General features: G+C 37.3%; 1 protein-coding gene across 1 annotated transcript in view; it reads left to right on the top strand.

Moving 5' to 3' along the window:
- The window catches only part of DNAH8 (dynein axonemal heavy chain 8), a 313,373-nt gene that overhangs the window by 97,280 nt on the left and 199,874 nt on the right, over positions 1-16,219 (top strand). Inside the window, exons 31-33 of the mRNA XM_053671408.1 lie at positions 5,211-5,348; positions 5,509-5,749; positions 13,422-13,621. Of these exons, the coding sequence (XP_053527383.1) occupies positions 5,211-5,348; positions 5,509-5,749; positions 13,422-13,621 (579 nt within the window). The remainder of the gene's footprint in view (positions 1-5,210; positions 5,349-5,508; positions 5,750-13,421; positions 13,622-16,219) is intronic.

Raw genomic sequence — 16,219 nt, 5'->3', positions numbered from 1 at the left:
AGAAGAAAGCAAATAATGGCCAAACAGAAAAGAGTGAAGAAGCAAGAATTCAAAAAAATAAGGAGAGTCTTAGGAACCTCCAGGACATCTTTAAACGCTCCAACATCCGAATTATAGGGGTACCAGAAGGGGGAAAGGCACAGCCACCAGTGGAAAACTTATTTGAACAAATAATAAAGGAGAATTTCCCCAATCTGGCAAAGGAAATAGACTTCCAGGAAATCCAGGAAGCTCAGAGAGTCCCAAAGAAGTTGGACCCAAGGAGGAACACACCAAGGCACATCATAATTACATTAGCCAAGATTAAAATGAAGGAGAGAATCCTAGATGCAGCAAGAGATAAGGGGACAGTCACCTACAAAGGAGTTCCCATCAGACTGTCAGCTGATTTCTCAAAAGAGACCTTACAGGCAAGAAGAGGCTGGGAAGAGGTATTCCAAGTCATGAAATCCAAAGACCTACATCCAAGATTGCTCTATCCAGCAAAACTTTCATTTAGAATGGAAGGACAGATAAAGTGCTTCTCAGATAAGATCAAATTCAAGGAGTTCATCATCACCAAGCCCTTATTATATGAAATGTTAAAGGGACTTATCTAAGAAAAAGAAGTTAAAAAAACATGAACAGTGAAAGGACAGCAAACTCACAGTTATTAACAACCACACGTAAAACAAAAGCAAACTAAAAGGACAGCTAGATCAGGAGTGGAAACATAGAAATGAAGATCTCAAGGAGGGTTAGCAACAGGGGAGTGGGAGGAGGAGAAGTGGGGAGAAGGTACAGAGAATAAGTAGCATAGATGGTAGATAGAAAATAGAAGGGGGTGCAAGAATAGTATGGGAAATATAGAATTTAAAGAACTTGTGACACATGGTCATAAACTAAAGGGGGGGTAATGGGGACGGGGAGGTAGGGTGGAGGGGAATGAAAGAGGGGAATAGAACAACTATAATGGCATAATCAATAAAAAAATTAATTAAAATTAAAAAATTAAAAAAATAATAAAAAAATAAAAAACCCAAAAATAATTATTTTGAGATTTGAGTAATTGATTCAGTGAATTTTTTATTATCTTCTATTTTTTTTGAATACATGCCTACCTTCAACACTTGTCTACTGAAGGAATGTATCAAATAAAACTTACATAAATATCATAAATAATGAAAGAACATTGTTACATCTGTTTGGTAGAATGATGTGGTGTAAGTTCTTACTGCAAAATATTGCAAGATGAAGCTGTTGCTTCTACTGAAATATATTGTTTACTCATAAGTCATTGAGTTTAATAAAATTTAGAGTCAAGAGGGCAGCATTGGTAAAGCACAGTATCCTTTTCTCACAACCACATCAAAATTTTAACTGAATCAAAGAACAACCACTATTCAGAACTAAATGGAATCGAGCTGAATGGAAGTCCTACAACTGCAGAATTACTAAAGAAACCACAGTGAGACTGGTAGGAGGCATGGAGATGCGAAATTGGCTGGTCACACAACCATGGATGGTAGATAAGAATTGGGAGAAAATAGCTGCAAAGGTCTCCTCTGAGGAACAAGGGGTCCTAGTCCCATACAAGGCTCCCCATCCAAGGTTTCTACTACCAGGGAGAGAATACCCCAGTACTTCTCAACTAGCAGGGATTGAGGCTGAGGAAGACAAAAGCTTCTGGAGTCCCAGGCAGTTTCTCTTAAAGGGCTCATGCATGGACTTACTTCCTCTGTGCTCCAGCATGGGGGCAGCAAATTGAAGGGTACAATAGACATGGTGAGGAACTTAATTATCCAACAGCAGGGTTGGAGCTGGGGGTGTTGCTTTCTCCCAAACAGAAGTACCTGCACAGTTCATTGTTCCCTTAATGAGCTCTCCCAATGAGCATGCAGGCAGAAACCATATCTGAGACTCCATTAACCTGGCTCACACTATTTGGCACACACTGGTGATTCCCTGAGTCCCCATTCAACCCAACTTTTGGGCCCACCCAAGCTCTTTCTAGTGGTTTTTCTATCAGAATGGGTTGTCTTGGCTCATAATTCAGATCTTCCTACATTCTTTCAAACAAGCAGCATCTGCCCTCAACAAGCTCTGTATTTCTCACTAAGTTGCCCAGGCCTTCCACTAGCAATAGCCACGCTTAATTCATGGTCTGGCTTCTGGGCACCTCTGAGCCCAGCACAAGTGTCATACATCTGCAGATTGCTTTGTAGCTCATGCAGGGTGGCTTGGAGCAGAACACAGATGGTGGCTGACCTTGGCCTGCACCTCCCAGGAGGCCCCAGAGACAATATACCCAGTGTACAGCTTCAGACCACATTGAAGCACCACACACAACCACCTAAACAACACACTCAGGGGAACAAACTCAGCAGACACAAGAACCCTGCTGAAGTAAGTTCTGGTCTGTAGGGTGGGCTCCTGCATACCTGATCTTCCACAGTGGCTAGAGGTTGGTGGTCAGAGGTCACAGTCAATCCCTTGCAGCTGACTGGCCCAAGGGGTAAATCCCTTCCAGTGTTGTGCCAACAGCAGTCAAGGCTCAACTACAAGAAGAGAGTGTATACAGCCCATAATGGAGGTTCACTCAAGTACCCACCTTGGATGATTGAGGAGGTAGGCTATTCCACTGGATCCTACAGAGCACCTATTACATAAGGCCGTTCTGCCAGGCCTGGGAGACATTGCAGCTCTACCTAGTACATACAAACAAAACACAAGGAGGCTGCAAAATGAGGAGACAAGGAAACATGGCCCAAATGAAAGAATAGAACAAAACTTTAAAAAAAAGAACTAGAAAGGAAGAAAACCAATCTACTAGATGCAGAGTTCAAAACACTGGTTATAAGGATGCTCAGTGAATGTATTGAGAACCTAAACAGCATAAAAAAGAACCAGTCAGAAGTAAAGGATACACTCATTGAAATGAAGGTTAATTTACAGGAAATTCCCAGTAGACTGGATGAAGCCAACACTCAGATCAGTGATTTGGAATATAAGAAAGCCGTAAACACCCAATCAGAACATCAAAAGGAAAAAAGAATCCAAAAAGTGAGGATAGTGTAAGAAGCCTCTGGGATGATTTCAAGCATCCCAACATTTGCATCAGAGGAGTACTGGAAGAAGATAGAAATGGCAAGAAATTTAAGACCTGTTTGAAGAAATAGTGAGAGAATACTTCCCTAACTTGGTGAAGGAAATAGACATAGAAGGCCAGGAAGCACAGAAGAGTCCCAAACAAGATGAACCCAAAGAGGCCCACAACAAGACACGTCATAATTAAAATGTCAATGGTTAAAGACAAAAAAAGAATCTTAAAAGCAGCAAGAGAAATGCAGTTAGTTACCTACAGGAGCTCCCATAAGACTTTCAGCTGATTTCTCAAAAGAAACCTCACAGTCCAGGAAGGATTGGCAAGAAATATTCAAAGTGAGGGAAAGCAAGGACCTAAACCAAGATTAATCTACTCAGCAGAACTATCATTTACAATTGAAGGACAAATGAAGAACTCTCTAGACAAGAAACAACAAAAAGAGTTCATTACCACCAAACCAGTATTATATGAAATATTAAGGGATATTCTTGAAGAAGATTAAAAATATGAACAATAAAATGGCAATAAATACATATCTATCGGCAACTGAATCTAAAAAACAAACAAGCAGAACAGAAACAATTACAGATACAGAGAACATTTTGACAGTTGCCAGATGGGAGGGAGGTTGGGGGGATGGTCAAAAAGGATAAAAGGATTAATAAATACAAATCAGTTGTTAAGAATAGTTATGGGGATATAAAGTACAGCATGGGGAACATAGTTAATAATAGTCTAATAACTAGGTATGGTGTCAGATGGGTGTGAGATATATCAGGATGATCACTTACTAAATTATATAATGTCTAATCACTTGAAACAATACAATAATGTATGTCAACTGTAATTCAAAATAAAAATGATTAAAAAATAAAATTGACCTAAATTATCATCATTTAAAGACTCAGCCTGAGATTTCACTTACACATTCTGTTTCATTATCAAAATTAGAGTCTAGAGTGCTGCTTTCTGTCTCTTCTCCATTTAATACTTAGAAAGCACCTTCCTTTGTCAGTTTCCTTCTCTTTGATGTTTTAGATAGAATGTGAAAAATTCTGAGTTCTTAACTGTTTTATATTAAGTGGAAGCTAAATAAACAAAAATCCAAAAGATTACAAAAATGGTATTTCCAGAGTTCTTATTTTTGTACTTTCTTGTAAGATGATGCAATTCTTTGGGAAGTCCAGTAAGAAGAAAATCACTATTGCATCATCTTTAGAGGAGATTTCATCATTTTGGTACAGTTGGGAATAATCAGTAATTAATAATGAAATAATTCCTAGGATGATGAATTAGCAAAATGAAACAAGAAATGGAGAAAGAAAGCAACTAGTATTCCAGAATGTGTCTTAGATTTATAAAAGAGTCTAGTGTACCCTATTGGTAAATGGAAAATAAAATGAGTTTTACTCCATCAAAAACATAAGTAAATTTTAGCTTGGACCCTCTTCGTATGCTGATGGTTGGGGAATTGCTGACAGAATCCACAAATGCTGTTGAGGGGTCAATTTTTGGTGTCTTAGATGTACCTGGAATCCCTCCTTTGATTCTTTCTTTGGATATAATTCTATTTAGACACATTAGGGAAAGCTTTCGGTAGGAAAGTGATGTTTAATGTCAGACTTAAAGGCAGACATTTTCATAAAAATCTAGCATGCATTCGAAAGAAAAAAAAATCAAATAAAACCTGAGTCTTGGCTTTGATTTAGTTATCAACTTTTGGTCACATTGTTTGCAATGACTGGTATGTTAATAACACTCAAACCATTTGCCAGTGTCAGGTCATAGTGTGATTTGGAATATTTCAGAGCAGTGAACTTGACCTAATTTACAGAGCTTAAATAGAGTCTGTGGAAACTGACAGTTCTATGCATGTCGGTATTTATGAGATTTTATACACATAACATGAAATATTTGATTGGATGAATTCTGCTTATCTAATAATGGAATTTATTTTTAAAGTGAAGAAAAAGGACTCATGGACATGGACAACAGGGTTGTGAATGCTGGGGGGAGGGGAGTATAAGGGGACTAAATGGTAATGGAAAAAATACAATAAAGATTAAATAAAAGTAAATAAAATAAAGTATACAATATGTAATGACTCAATTATTTGGTTTCCCAGAAAGGAACTCAACTTGCTTCAGAAGCTGTATGGACTCTATGACACTGTTATGGGCAGTATTAGTGGTTATTATGAAATACTTTGGGGCGATGTAGACATTGAAAAAATTAATGCAGAACTGCAGGAATTTCAAAACAGGTGAGTTTCAATTTAAGCTTATGTTTTTATAATGCTTATATTCTTAGGGTCCTATAAGTATTTCACAAACGAATTTGCCCTCTGTTACATTGCTGTAAATGCATAACACCTTCTTCAAAGAAATATATAGATGAAATAATTTTTTCTCTTTTTCTGAAAGGTGTCGTAAACTTCCAAAAGGACTTAAAGATTGGCAAGCATTTTTGGATCTGAAGAAAAGAATTGATGATTTCAGTGAGTCGTGTCCTCTACTAGAAATGATGACCAATAAAGCAATGAAACAGAGACACTGGGATCGAATCTCTGAGTTAACTGGAACTCCATTTGATGTGGAATCTGATTCTTTTTGTCTTAGAAATATCATGGAAGCACCACTCCTTAAAAATAAGGATGACATCGAGGTACATAACATTATAAGATTGTTCATTAAAGAATATCTCATTTTTCATTTATGAATGTTATACAAAATTATACAGACATATTATTCAAGGGTATGTGGAATTACTGGATCAATGGTAGTTCTGTTCTTTAATTTTTTTGAAGAATCTTCATACTGTTTTCTATGGCACCAATTTATATTCCTGCAAACAGTACACAAGGATTCCCTTTTCTCCACATCTTCAACAACACTTATAATTTCTTGTATTTGTGATGATAGCCATTCTAACAGGTATGAAGTTATAGGTCACTGTGGTTTTGATTTGCATTTTCCTGAGGACTGGCTGTGTTGAGCACCTTTACATGTACCTGTTGGCCATGTGTCTGTCTTTTTGGAGTGTTAATTCAGTTCTTCTTCCCATTTTCTCAATCAAATTGTTTTTTTGTTATTGAGTTATGTGAATTCTTTATTTTTACTTATTTATTTTTTATCTTCACCTGAGGACATTTTTTTACTGATTTTTAGAGAGATGTGAAAGGGAGATGAGAAGGGGAAACATAGATATGAGAGAGAAACATCAATTAGTTATCTACTCGTACACACCCCCATCAGGGATCTAACCTGCAACCTGGATATGTGCCCTGGCTGGGGATCGAACTTGCTACCTTCAGTTCTGTGGGATGACACTCCAACTAATTGAGCCACACTGGCCAGGGCATGAGTTCTTTGTATATTTGGGCTATTAAACCCTTATCAAACTTAGGATTTGCAGATATTTTCTCTCATTCAGTAAGTTGACTTTTATTTTGTTGATTGTTCTCTTTGCTGTGCAGAAACTTTTTAGTTTGATGTAGTTCTACTTGCTTATTTTTCCTTTTGTTGCCTTGGCTTTTGGAGTCAGATCCAAAAAAAGTTATTGCCAAGACCAATGTCAAGGATTTTACCACCTGTGTTGTCTTCCAGGAATTTTATGGTTTCAAGTCTTAAGTCCAAGTCTTTAATTCATTTTTGAGTTTTTGTTTTTTGTATGGTGTAAAATGGTGGCCCAGTTTCATTTTTTTGCATGTGGCTGTTAAGTATTCCCAACACCATTTATTGAAGAGACTGTCCTTTCCTAGTATATTTTCCTGGTTCCTTTGTCATAAATTAATAGACCATATATATATGGTTTTATTTCTGGGCACTATATTCTTTTCTATTGATCTCTGTGTCTGTTTTGTGTCTATACCATACTGTTTTGATTTTTATAACTTTGTAAAATAGTCTGAAATCAGGATGCATGATAACCCTATTTTTTTCTTCACTCTCAAGACTGCTTTGGTTATATAGGGTCTTTTGTGGTCTCATATAAATTTTAGGATTGTTTGCTGTATTTCTGTGAAAAAATGGCGTTGGAATTTTGATAGGGATTGCTTTGAATCTGTAGGTAGTGTGGATGTTTTAACTATGTTAATTCTTGGAATCCATGAGCCATAAACTGTCTATTTAATCATGTCTTCTTAAGTTTCTTTTAGTGTCATATAATTTTCATTCTAGAGGTCTTTTTTTATCTCTGTTAATTTATTGTTTTCATACAATTGTAAATGGCATTATTTTCTTACTTTTTTGATAGTTTGTTAGTAGTGTATAGAAAAGCAGCTGATTTTTGTATATTAGTTTTGTATTGTGAAACTTTATTGAACTTGTTGATTAGTTCTAGCAGTTTTTTTGTGTGTGTGGAGTCTTCATATAAAATCATGTCACCTGCAAACAGATACAGTTTTACTCCTTCCTTTCTAATCTTTAAGCCTTTATTTCTTATTTGCTTAACTTGTCTGGCTAGGATTCCAATACTATGTTGAAAAAAATGTTGTCTTTGTCTTTTTCCTGCTCTTAGAAGAAAAACTTTCAGCTTTTACCATTGTGTATGATTTTAGCTGTGGGTTTGTCATTTATGGGCTTCATTATGTTGAAGTACATTACCTCTATACCTACTTTATTGACAGGTTTTAGCATGAGTGGATGTTGATTTTTTTGCGTCAACATTTAATCATATTAATTTAGTAGTGGATATGGAAGCATCCTTGGAATAAATTCCACTTGTTTATGGTGTATGATCCTTTTAATGTATTATTGAATTCAGTTTGGTAATAGTTTGTTGAGGATTTTGCATCTGTGTTCACTGGGGAGTTTGACCTGTAATTTTCTTCTGTGGTCTTCTATTAGGGTAATGCTCAGCTCGTAAAATTGGTTTGGAAGTGTTCCCTTCTCTTGCATTTTTTGGAAAAGTTTGAGATCGTCCTTGACTTGTTTGTTGAGAGGTTTTTGATAACTGATTGAATCTCCTCATAGTAATTGGCCTGTTTACTCATAATTAAGTCTTTGTAGGTGATTTTTTAGGAACTTAGTAATTTTTCTAGGTTGTCTAATTCATGTGCGTTTAGTTGTTCATAGTAGTCTCGTGACAATTCGTATTTGTATAGTATCAGTTATAATGTCTCTTTCATTTCTGATTTTATATATTCAAATTATCTTTTTTTCTTGGTGTGTCTAGCTGAAAGTTTATTTTGTTTATCTTTTCAAATACTAGCTCTTAGTTTCCTTGATCTTTCTCATTGTCTTTTTAGTATCTATTTTATTTGTTTCCACTCTGATCTTTGTTATCTCCTTTCTTCTAAGTTTGGAGTTTGTTCGTTCTTCCGTTCTCCTTCCTTGAAGTTTAAAATTAGGTTGTTAATTTGAAATCTGTCTTGTTTCTAAATGTAGGCAATTATCGTTATGAACTTCCCTTTTAGAACTGCTTTTGCTACATCCCATATCTTTTGGTATATTGTATTTCCATTTTCATTTGACTTAAGGTATATTTTGAGTTTTTGTTTTGATTTGTTCTTTGACCCATTTGTTGTTCAGTAGAATGTTATTTAATCTGCACATATTTGTGATTTTTCCCATTTTTTCTTGTAATTAATTTCTAGTTTTATAATTTCTAATTTTGTTGTAGTTAGAAACAATGCTTGACATGATTTCAATCTTCTTAAATTTACTAGAACTTGCTTTGTAGTCTAACATGTGATCTATCCTAACATGTGATCTATCCGTAGAATGTTTCATGTGCACTTGAGAAGAATGTATGTTCTGTTGCATCTATTTATTTCTATTTGGTGTACAGTATTATATTAGTTACATTAGTTTTGGGTGCACAAAACAGTGATTTGACATTTTTATGCCTTACAATGTTATCACCCCACTAATTCTAGTAATCATCTGCCATCATGCAAACTGATCACATTATTATTGACTATACTCCCCTTCACCTTTATAACCCACCTCCCTACCCCAGTCCTTTGGCCTGTTTCTATGAGTCTGTTTTTGTTTTGCTTGATCATTTGTTTTTTTTGTTTGTTTGTTTAGATTCCACATACTAGTGAAACCATATGGTATTTTTCTTTCTCTGTCTGACTTATTTCACTTAGCATAATAACTTTGAGGTCTATCCATGTTGTCACAAATGGCAAGATTGCATTCTTTTTATTACTGTGTTATATTCAACTATATATATATGTGTGTATATATATATATATATATATATAGAGAGAGAGAGAGAGAGAGAGAGATACAAGTATATAGATACACAAACACATCTTTATTCTTTCATCTATCAATGGACACTTGAGTTGCTTCCATTGTAAATAATGCTACAGTGGATGTGCATATGTCTTTTCAAATTAGTGTTTTTTAAAGATAAATAGCCAGAAGTGGAATTGCTGGGACATATATAGATCATATGTAGTTTTTTGAGGAATGCCCATACTGTTTTCCATAGTGGCTATACCAATATGCAGTCCAACCAACAGTGCGCAAGGGTTTCCTTTCTTTCACATCCTTACCAACGCAAGTTATTTGTTGACTATCTCATAATAGCCATTCTGATTGATGTGAGGTGGTGTCTTGTTGTGGTTTTTATTCTGTTGTTTTTTTGATGGAACGTTCTATATATATATGGCTTAAGTCCATCTGATCTAATGTGTTGTTTAGGGCTAGTGTTTCCTTATTGATTTTCTGTCCTTTTTAAATTTTTTATTTTATTTTATTGATTATGCCATTACAGTTGTTCTATTCCCCCTTCATTCCCCTCCACCCTGCGCCCTCCTCCCCCACCATTCCCCCACTTTAGTTTATGACCATGTGTCTCAAGTTCTTTAGATTCTATATTTCCCATACTATTCTTGCCCTCCCCTCTATCTATTTTCTACCTACTGTCTATGCTACTTATTTTCTGTACCTTCTCCCCCTTCTCCTTCTCTCACTCCCCTGTTGCTAACCCTCCATGTGATCTTCATTTCTATGGTTCTGCTCATGATCTAGCCGTCCTCTTAGTTTGCTTTTGTTTTAGGTGTGGTTGTTAATAACTGTGAATTAGCTGTCCTTTCACTGTTCATATTTTTTATGTTCTTTTTCTTAGGTAAGTCCCTTTAACATTACATATAATAAGGGCTTGGTGATGATGAACTCCTTGAATTTGCCTTTATCTGAGAAGCACCTTATCTGCCCTTCCATTCTAAATGAAAGCTTTGCTGGATAGAGTAATCTTGGAGGTCTTTGGATTTCATGACTTGGAATACTTCTTTCCAGCCCCTTCCTGCCTGTAAGGTGTCTTTTGAGAAATCAGCTGACAGTCTGATGGGAACTTCTTTGTAGGTGACTGTCCCCTTAGCTCTTGCTGCTTCTAGGATTCTCTCCTTCATTTTAATCTTGGCTAATGTAATTATGATGTGCCTTGGTGTGTTCCTTCTTGGGTCCATCCAACTTCTCTGGGACTCTCTGAGCTTGCTGGATTTCTTGGAAATCTATTTCCTTTGCCAGATTGGGGAAGTTCTCCTTTATTATTTGTTCAAATAAGTTCTCCACTGGTGGCTGTTCCTTTCCCCCTTCTGGTACCCCTATAATTTGGATGTTGGAGCGTTTAAAGATGTCCTGGATGTTCCTAAGCCTCTCCTCATTTTTTTTTTGAATACTTGTTTCTTCTTATTTTTCTGTTTGGTCATTTTTCTCTTCCTTCTGTTCCACTCGATTGATTTGAGTCCCAGTTTCCTTTCCATCACTATTAGTTTCCTGTGCATTTCCCTTCATTTCAGTTAGTTTCGCCTTCATTTGTTCCTCTAATTTGTGACTAAAATCAACCAGTTCTGTGAGCATTCTGATCACCAGTGTTTTGAACTGTGCATCTGAAAGTTTGGCTATTTCTTGGTCGCTTAGAGTTACTGGCTCCGGGGCTTTGAGTTCTTCTTGAGCCATATTTTGGTCTGTTCCTGCCCATTACTTATGAGAGGGAGCCTTATGTGTTCAGGGGGGGGGGGATGCCCAGGTCGCTGAGTTGTGATGCTGTATGTGGGGGCAGGGTCAAAGAGGGTCAATAGCAGTCCCCTCTGTTTCCCGCCTCTGGGGCCTGCGTGGTCTGTCTCACTGCTTGCTCCGTCTCTGGTTTATCTGTGTGCAAATGTGTGACCACGGTCAGCCTGCTGCCTTGCGCTGTCACTGGGTCTGCCAGTCACAACCCCACACCTGGGATCCACCAACCACCGCCCTCATGCCTGGGTTTTCCTGTGCAACCCCACTCCGCCTGTCGTTGATTCCACCCCTCTTACTGGTCTGGGTGAAGGGTTCATTGTTGTCGGACTTCCAGATAGTTCAATTTTTTGTGTTTTGGCTGTGTTTTTTGTTAGTAAAATTTTGTTGTTTTTAAACTTGGTTGTGTGAGAAGGCACAGTGTTTCCACCTACGTCTCCATCTTGGTGGAAGTCCCTGATTTTCTGTCTTGATGGTGTATCCATTAATGAAAGTGAGATACTAAAGTCCCATACTATTATTTTGTTGTCTGTTTCTTCCTTTAGGTCTGCTGATATTTGCTTTATATATCTGGGTGCCTTTCTTGAGTGCATAAATATTTACAAATCTTGTATCTTCTAATTGGTTTGAATCCCTTTATCATTATATAATGACTTTCTTTATCTCTTATTACAGTCTATTTTGTCTGATATACATATAGTTATCCCAGTTTTGTGTATTCTGCCCCCTTTCTCTTTTTAGAAACATATATGTGCCAAATTTTGTTTATAAAGAATTTTTGTCCTATTTATAAATGTCATTGACATACTGTTGAGCCCGGGCTGAGTGTCTCAGTTGGTTTGAACATTGTTGCATGCACCAAAAAGTTGTGGGTTAAATCCCTGATAAGGGAACATAGCTACCTTGTGGGTCCAATCCCCAATCAGGATGTATATGGGAGGCCGCCAATTGATGTTTCTCGCATCGGTGTTTCTGTCTCTCTTTCTCTTTCTCCCTCTTCTTCTCTCTCTCTCAAAATTAAAAAAAAAAAAAAAGGATACATGAACATATCCTTGGGTGAGGACTTAAAAAAAAACAAAGGATTTTTTTTTTAAAGGAAATACTGTTGAAAGAAACCAAGAGTTAAAAAACACTTTGGTGGTCCTCTAATTCTCATAAATATGTTTCTACATTTTAGGAATATAGCCATTTATAGGCTGTGCTTTGAAAACTTTATTTTACAATTCCTAGGAATTCTAGGACTCAGTTACCAACTACTCGTACCCCAGAACAGACCTTCAGTGCTGTCTTCACCAAATACTTCCTTTCTCCCTGTCCCACATTTCCTGCTGTTGGCCAAGTCTGATTTCTACTGTTACTTGATCCACTTCCTCTAAAGGAAGTCTTTCACCTCTCTATGGAATGTCCTCTCCCTCCCCAGTAACCCCCTTTTGGAATCCAACTTTGTCTCAGATGCTTCCTCCTCATTACAGGCAGAAGTTATTGCTCCCTCTTCAGAATTCATAGCAGTTTATACTACTCTTATGACATTTATCACACACTAGTTTTTATTGTATTTACTTATGGAAATACCTTGTGACCTTCAATTCCTTTCCATCTCTGTAATTCTTTGACTCTAAGTATGAGAATAAATTGAGGTGCTCAAGCCAGGTAGCTCAGTTGCTTTTAGTGTCATCCTAATGTGTCGTGGTTGCAGGTTCCATCCACGGTCAGGGCACATATGGGACTCAACCAATCAATGCATAAATAAGTGGAACAACAAATCTCTCTCCCTCTCGCCCTTCCTATCTTTCTAAAAATTGATTAATAAAAAGTTTTTAAGAAAATAAATTGAGGCATGGTGGGGGAAATTGCTTACTTTTACTTTCACTTGTGAGACTTTCATATCAAGGATTCTCAGAGAAAAACAGGAAAACCCATAAGATAGAACTAAATTTTAATTTTAAGCAGATGAAGTATTTATATTAAGACCAGACAGGCAGAAATATAGCAATGTTTATATGTTACTTTAAAGAGTTCAAAAGACTCTCACATTTATTCTCATTTGTTTCTCATAGCAAGTTGTTGAAATAGAGCAAATGTGGTTATCTCTCCATTTTGGCCCCAAAAAGTCCAATTAAAATATAATCAAACAAAATGATGATTTAAGTTCCATTGTTTCATGTATATAATACAGTAAAATAATTAGTAGTCAGAGTCACAGAAGGTTTGAGTTTTAACTTGCAACATAATGATCTCCGGTCTTGGTTTTCTGGCCCATAAAATGACTAAATGACTATTGGGTCTAAGCTCAAAATTTCTATGATTTTACAGTGCACTTAACTTGTAATGGAAAGTGTTGTGACATATTCTTTGATTTCTTTCTGAAGGATATTTGCATCTCTGCTATTAAGGAGAAGGATATTGAAGCCAAGCTGGCTCTGGTTATTGATAACTGGACCAACCAGAACCTGAGTTTTGCAGCGTTTAAGGGAAAAGGAGAGCTCCTGCTCAAAGGAAGTGAATCAGGAGAAATTATCACCTTGATGGAGGATAGTTTAATGGTCTTAGGTTCCTTACTAAGCAACAGGTAATTTTATAATTTGGGGCAGAGGTTTTATTTTGTTTGTAGGGTTATAAAATACTAGGTAAAGCCCAGTTTTGCAATTGCAGCAAAACATGGTTCTGACCTAAAGTGCTAACTCTTGTCTGTCCTTGTGAACTGCCTTTTCTCCCTAATAATCATGGCCTCCCTCTCTCTTTTATGGTACTCATCTACCCTTCCTATTTTTTTGATGGTCCCTGTAATTATTCTCCCTCAAATTAACACTTATCTCTTGAACATCTTGATTCCCCACTGAGATGACCTCTTCATTTTATTTTCTCTCTCTTTCATTTCTCTGATTTGCCATCATTGCTCTCTTTGGCTAAACCTGCTCAATTATTCACCCAATGTCCCAGAAAAGCATGCTGGCCACACATGAATGGAATATACCATTAGGGGCTAGGCACTTACTGATTTGCATTTTTTTAAATGGTGAAACATGGCTATATCTGTGCTGGGTTCTCTGTGGCCCGAATGAGGTAATCTGTCCACCACTGGACTAGTGAACAGTCTCCAAGGCGATGTGATTTCATGCTGCTTTAGGAAGTTCCAGCGAGACTCAGAGTGAGTATACTGTTAGGCCTTAGCCACCTCTAATCCCCTGGCTAACTACATAGTAATTCTTAACTGTTCTTTATCTTAACACACCTAAGAAATAATTTACAGCACTATCGTTAACAGAGGTCAGTGTACAGGGAGCATGGGGATTCTAGTACCCCTTCTGCAGGTTGGGATCACTGGTTAATGAATGATATCCTGCATGACCTCTGGCCCCAGAGGTAGTCTTATATTTGGATAATGTATTAATCCACACAGCTCCTAGTCCAGGGAGTTCAGGATTGAATTTACTGGGATTAAGATCCTAGGGTGCACCTTTAGCTTTTAGGGAATCTGAATAATCCTAGCAAAGGTGACCATACGATGTTCAGTGATTCCTAGGCTTCATAGGTTTCCATTTCCCCAGAGTTCACTGCAGATTTTGCCATTCTGATTTCCTGGTTGATAACCTCTTGAAGAATTACTATAGATTAACCTAACCAGTGTCTGTGGCCAAGGAATTCTGGATTTGAAGGGTTTCTTTATTTCTTATATACTTAACTTGTATGTAACCTGATTAGTATAGTACCTATTTATAGTACTAGTAAAGTCAATGTTGAGGCCCTGCTAAGAAAGAGTAAAAGGATGTCTAAGAAGTTACTACATTCTAGAATATTCTCCTCCTAGAGAATTTTGCAGCACAAGTAGATCTAGAAAGCTTTTTGCAGAACTAATCACAGACTGATCTAGCAGGCAGTGACTTTTGGATCTCTAGGGCTACCTGGATGAAACTTCAGAAGGAAATTGTATAATTCCAAGGGTGAGACTTGACTCTAGGTATTGCCTGGGATGTGTGACACTTTCCTGGTGGATCCTGATTTCATGGGGCTTCATGGATATTCCTGTCAGTTCTGGCAGGTTCCTCTCTGCAGAGCTGTGCAATGCAGGTATCTGGCCAAAGGACAGAAACTGGGTATGCTGTTTATTCCAGATCTTTTTTTTTTTTCACCTTGGGAACTTACATATCATCAAAGGTAACTCTTATTTTTTCCTATGGACAAGACCACTTTGGCCCCAAATATTTTCAGGAGTTTTAATTCCCTGAAATGATTTGCATGTCTTGACTTTGAAGATGCTTTTGGCATGTTGACTGCCTTTTAGCTGTAAACCAGTGGCCAGATGGTCAGTATGTAATGAGTGTTGAGAAAAATGCCTCTTATTACCTGAACAACTCACCTACCTCCTAGGATCGATTTTTGTACAACTTCTCTTATACATCTGTACATGACAAGACTTCCAGAGAACTCAGGCATCAGACTATACCCAGGAGAACTCCATTTGGTATATGAGCACCTTGAAGTCACCCTGTCCTGTGTCAAGGAAAGTTTTAAGACCCTAGTCATTGTGTGCTACTCACTAGGACATGCCACTACACCATATCAAAACTCCTTGACATTGCTCCAAGCTGAAGTTAGGTTTTTAATCTAGCTGCAGGTAATTCAGTCCTTACCAAGTAGCTTCCATTACTTGGTAAGTAGTTTCCTCATGGCATCCACTTTCACTTTTCTTTCTTTGTTGTGCCATAAACCCTACCACTAACCCTGATAGATGGTCATAAAACTGTGTTATTTGGGGGTATCTGTCTTGGATCTCTAGCAGTGTAGAATCTAGGCATAGTGCCTGGTAGATTGAGCAGTCAATGGGCAGGAAGAACACATCTGCAAGTGGGTATCAGACCTCAAGCTTGACCCTGGCTTTGTGGTAGTAGTTCCACATAATAGTAACAAATATGTGTTGTTCTCATAGGTGGTCCCTACTTGGATCTGGCTCACAAAAGTCTTGGAAAACCATTTTGTTCCTTGTTTTCCCTTTACTCCCAGAAGCAAGCAGTACGATTTCTTTTCTAGACCTCTGTGGCATAAAACCTGGCCCATTTTCCTATTGATTAACTAATAAATGGGAACAATAAGGGAAATCACTATAAGATTCTTATTTATAAAAAAGCAATAATCTCATTGTTGAAATGTACTAGTGACTACCTTTTAG

This window comes from Artibeus jamaicensis, unplaced genomic scaffold (assembly GCF_021234435.1).
Source record: "Artibeus jamaicensis isolate MK-2021 breed Jamaican fruit bat unplaced genomic scaffold, CSHL_Jam_final contig_1803, whole genome shotgun sequence".
NCBI classification, from domain to species: Eukaryota; Metazoa; Chordata; class Mammalia; order Chiroptera; family Phyllostomidae; genus Artibeus; species Artibeus jamaicensis.
This window is presented reverse-complemented; position numbering and strand designations above follow the sequence as displayed.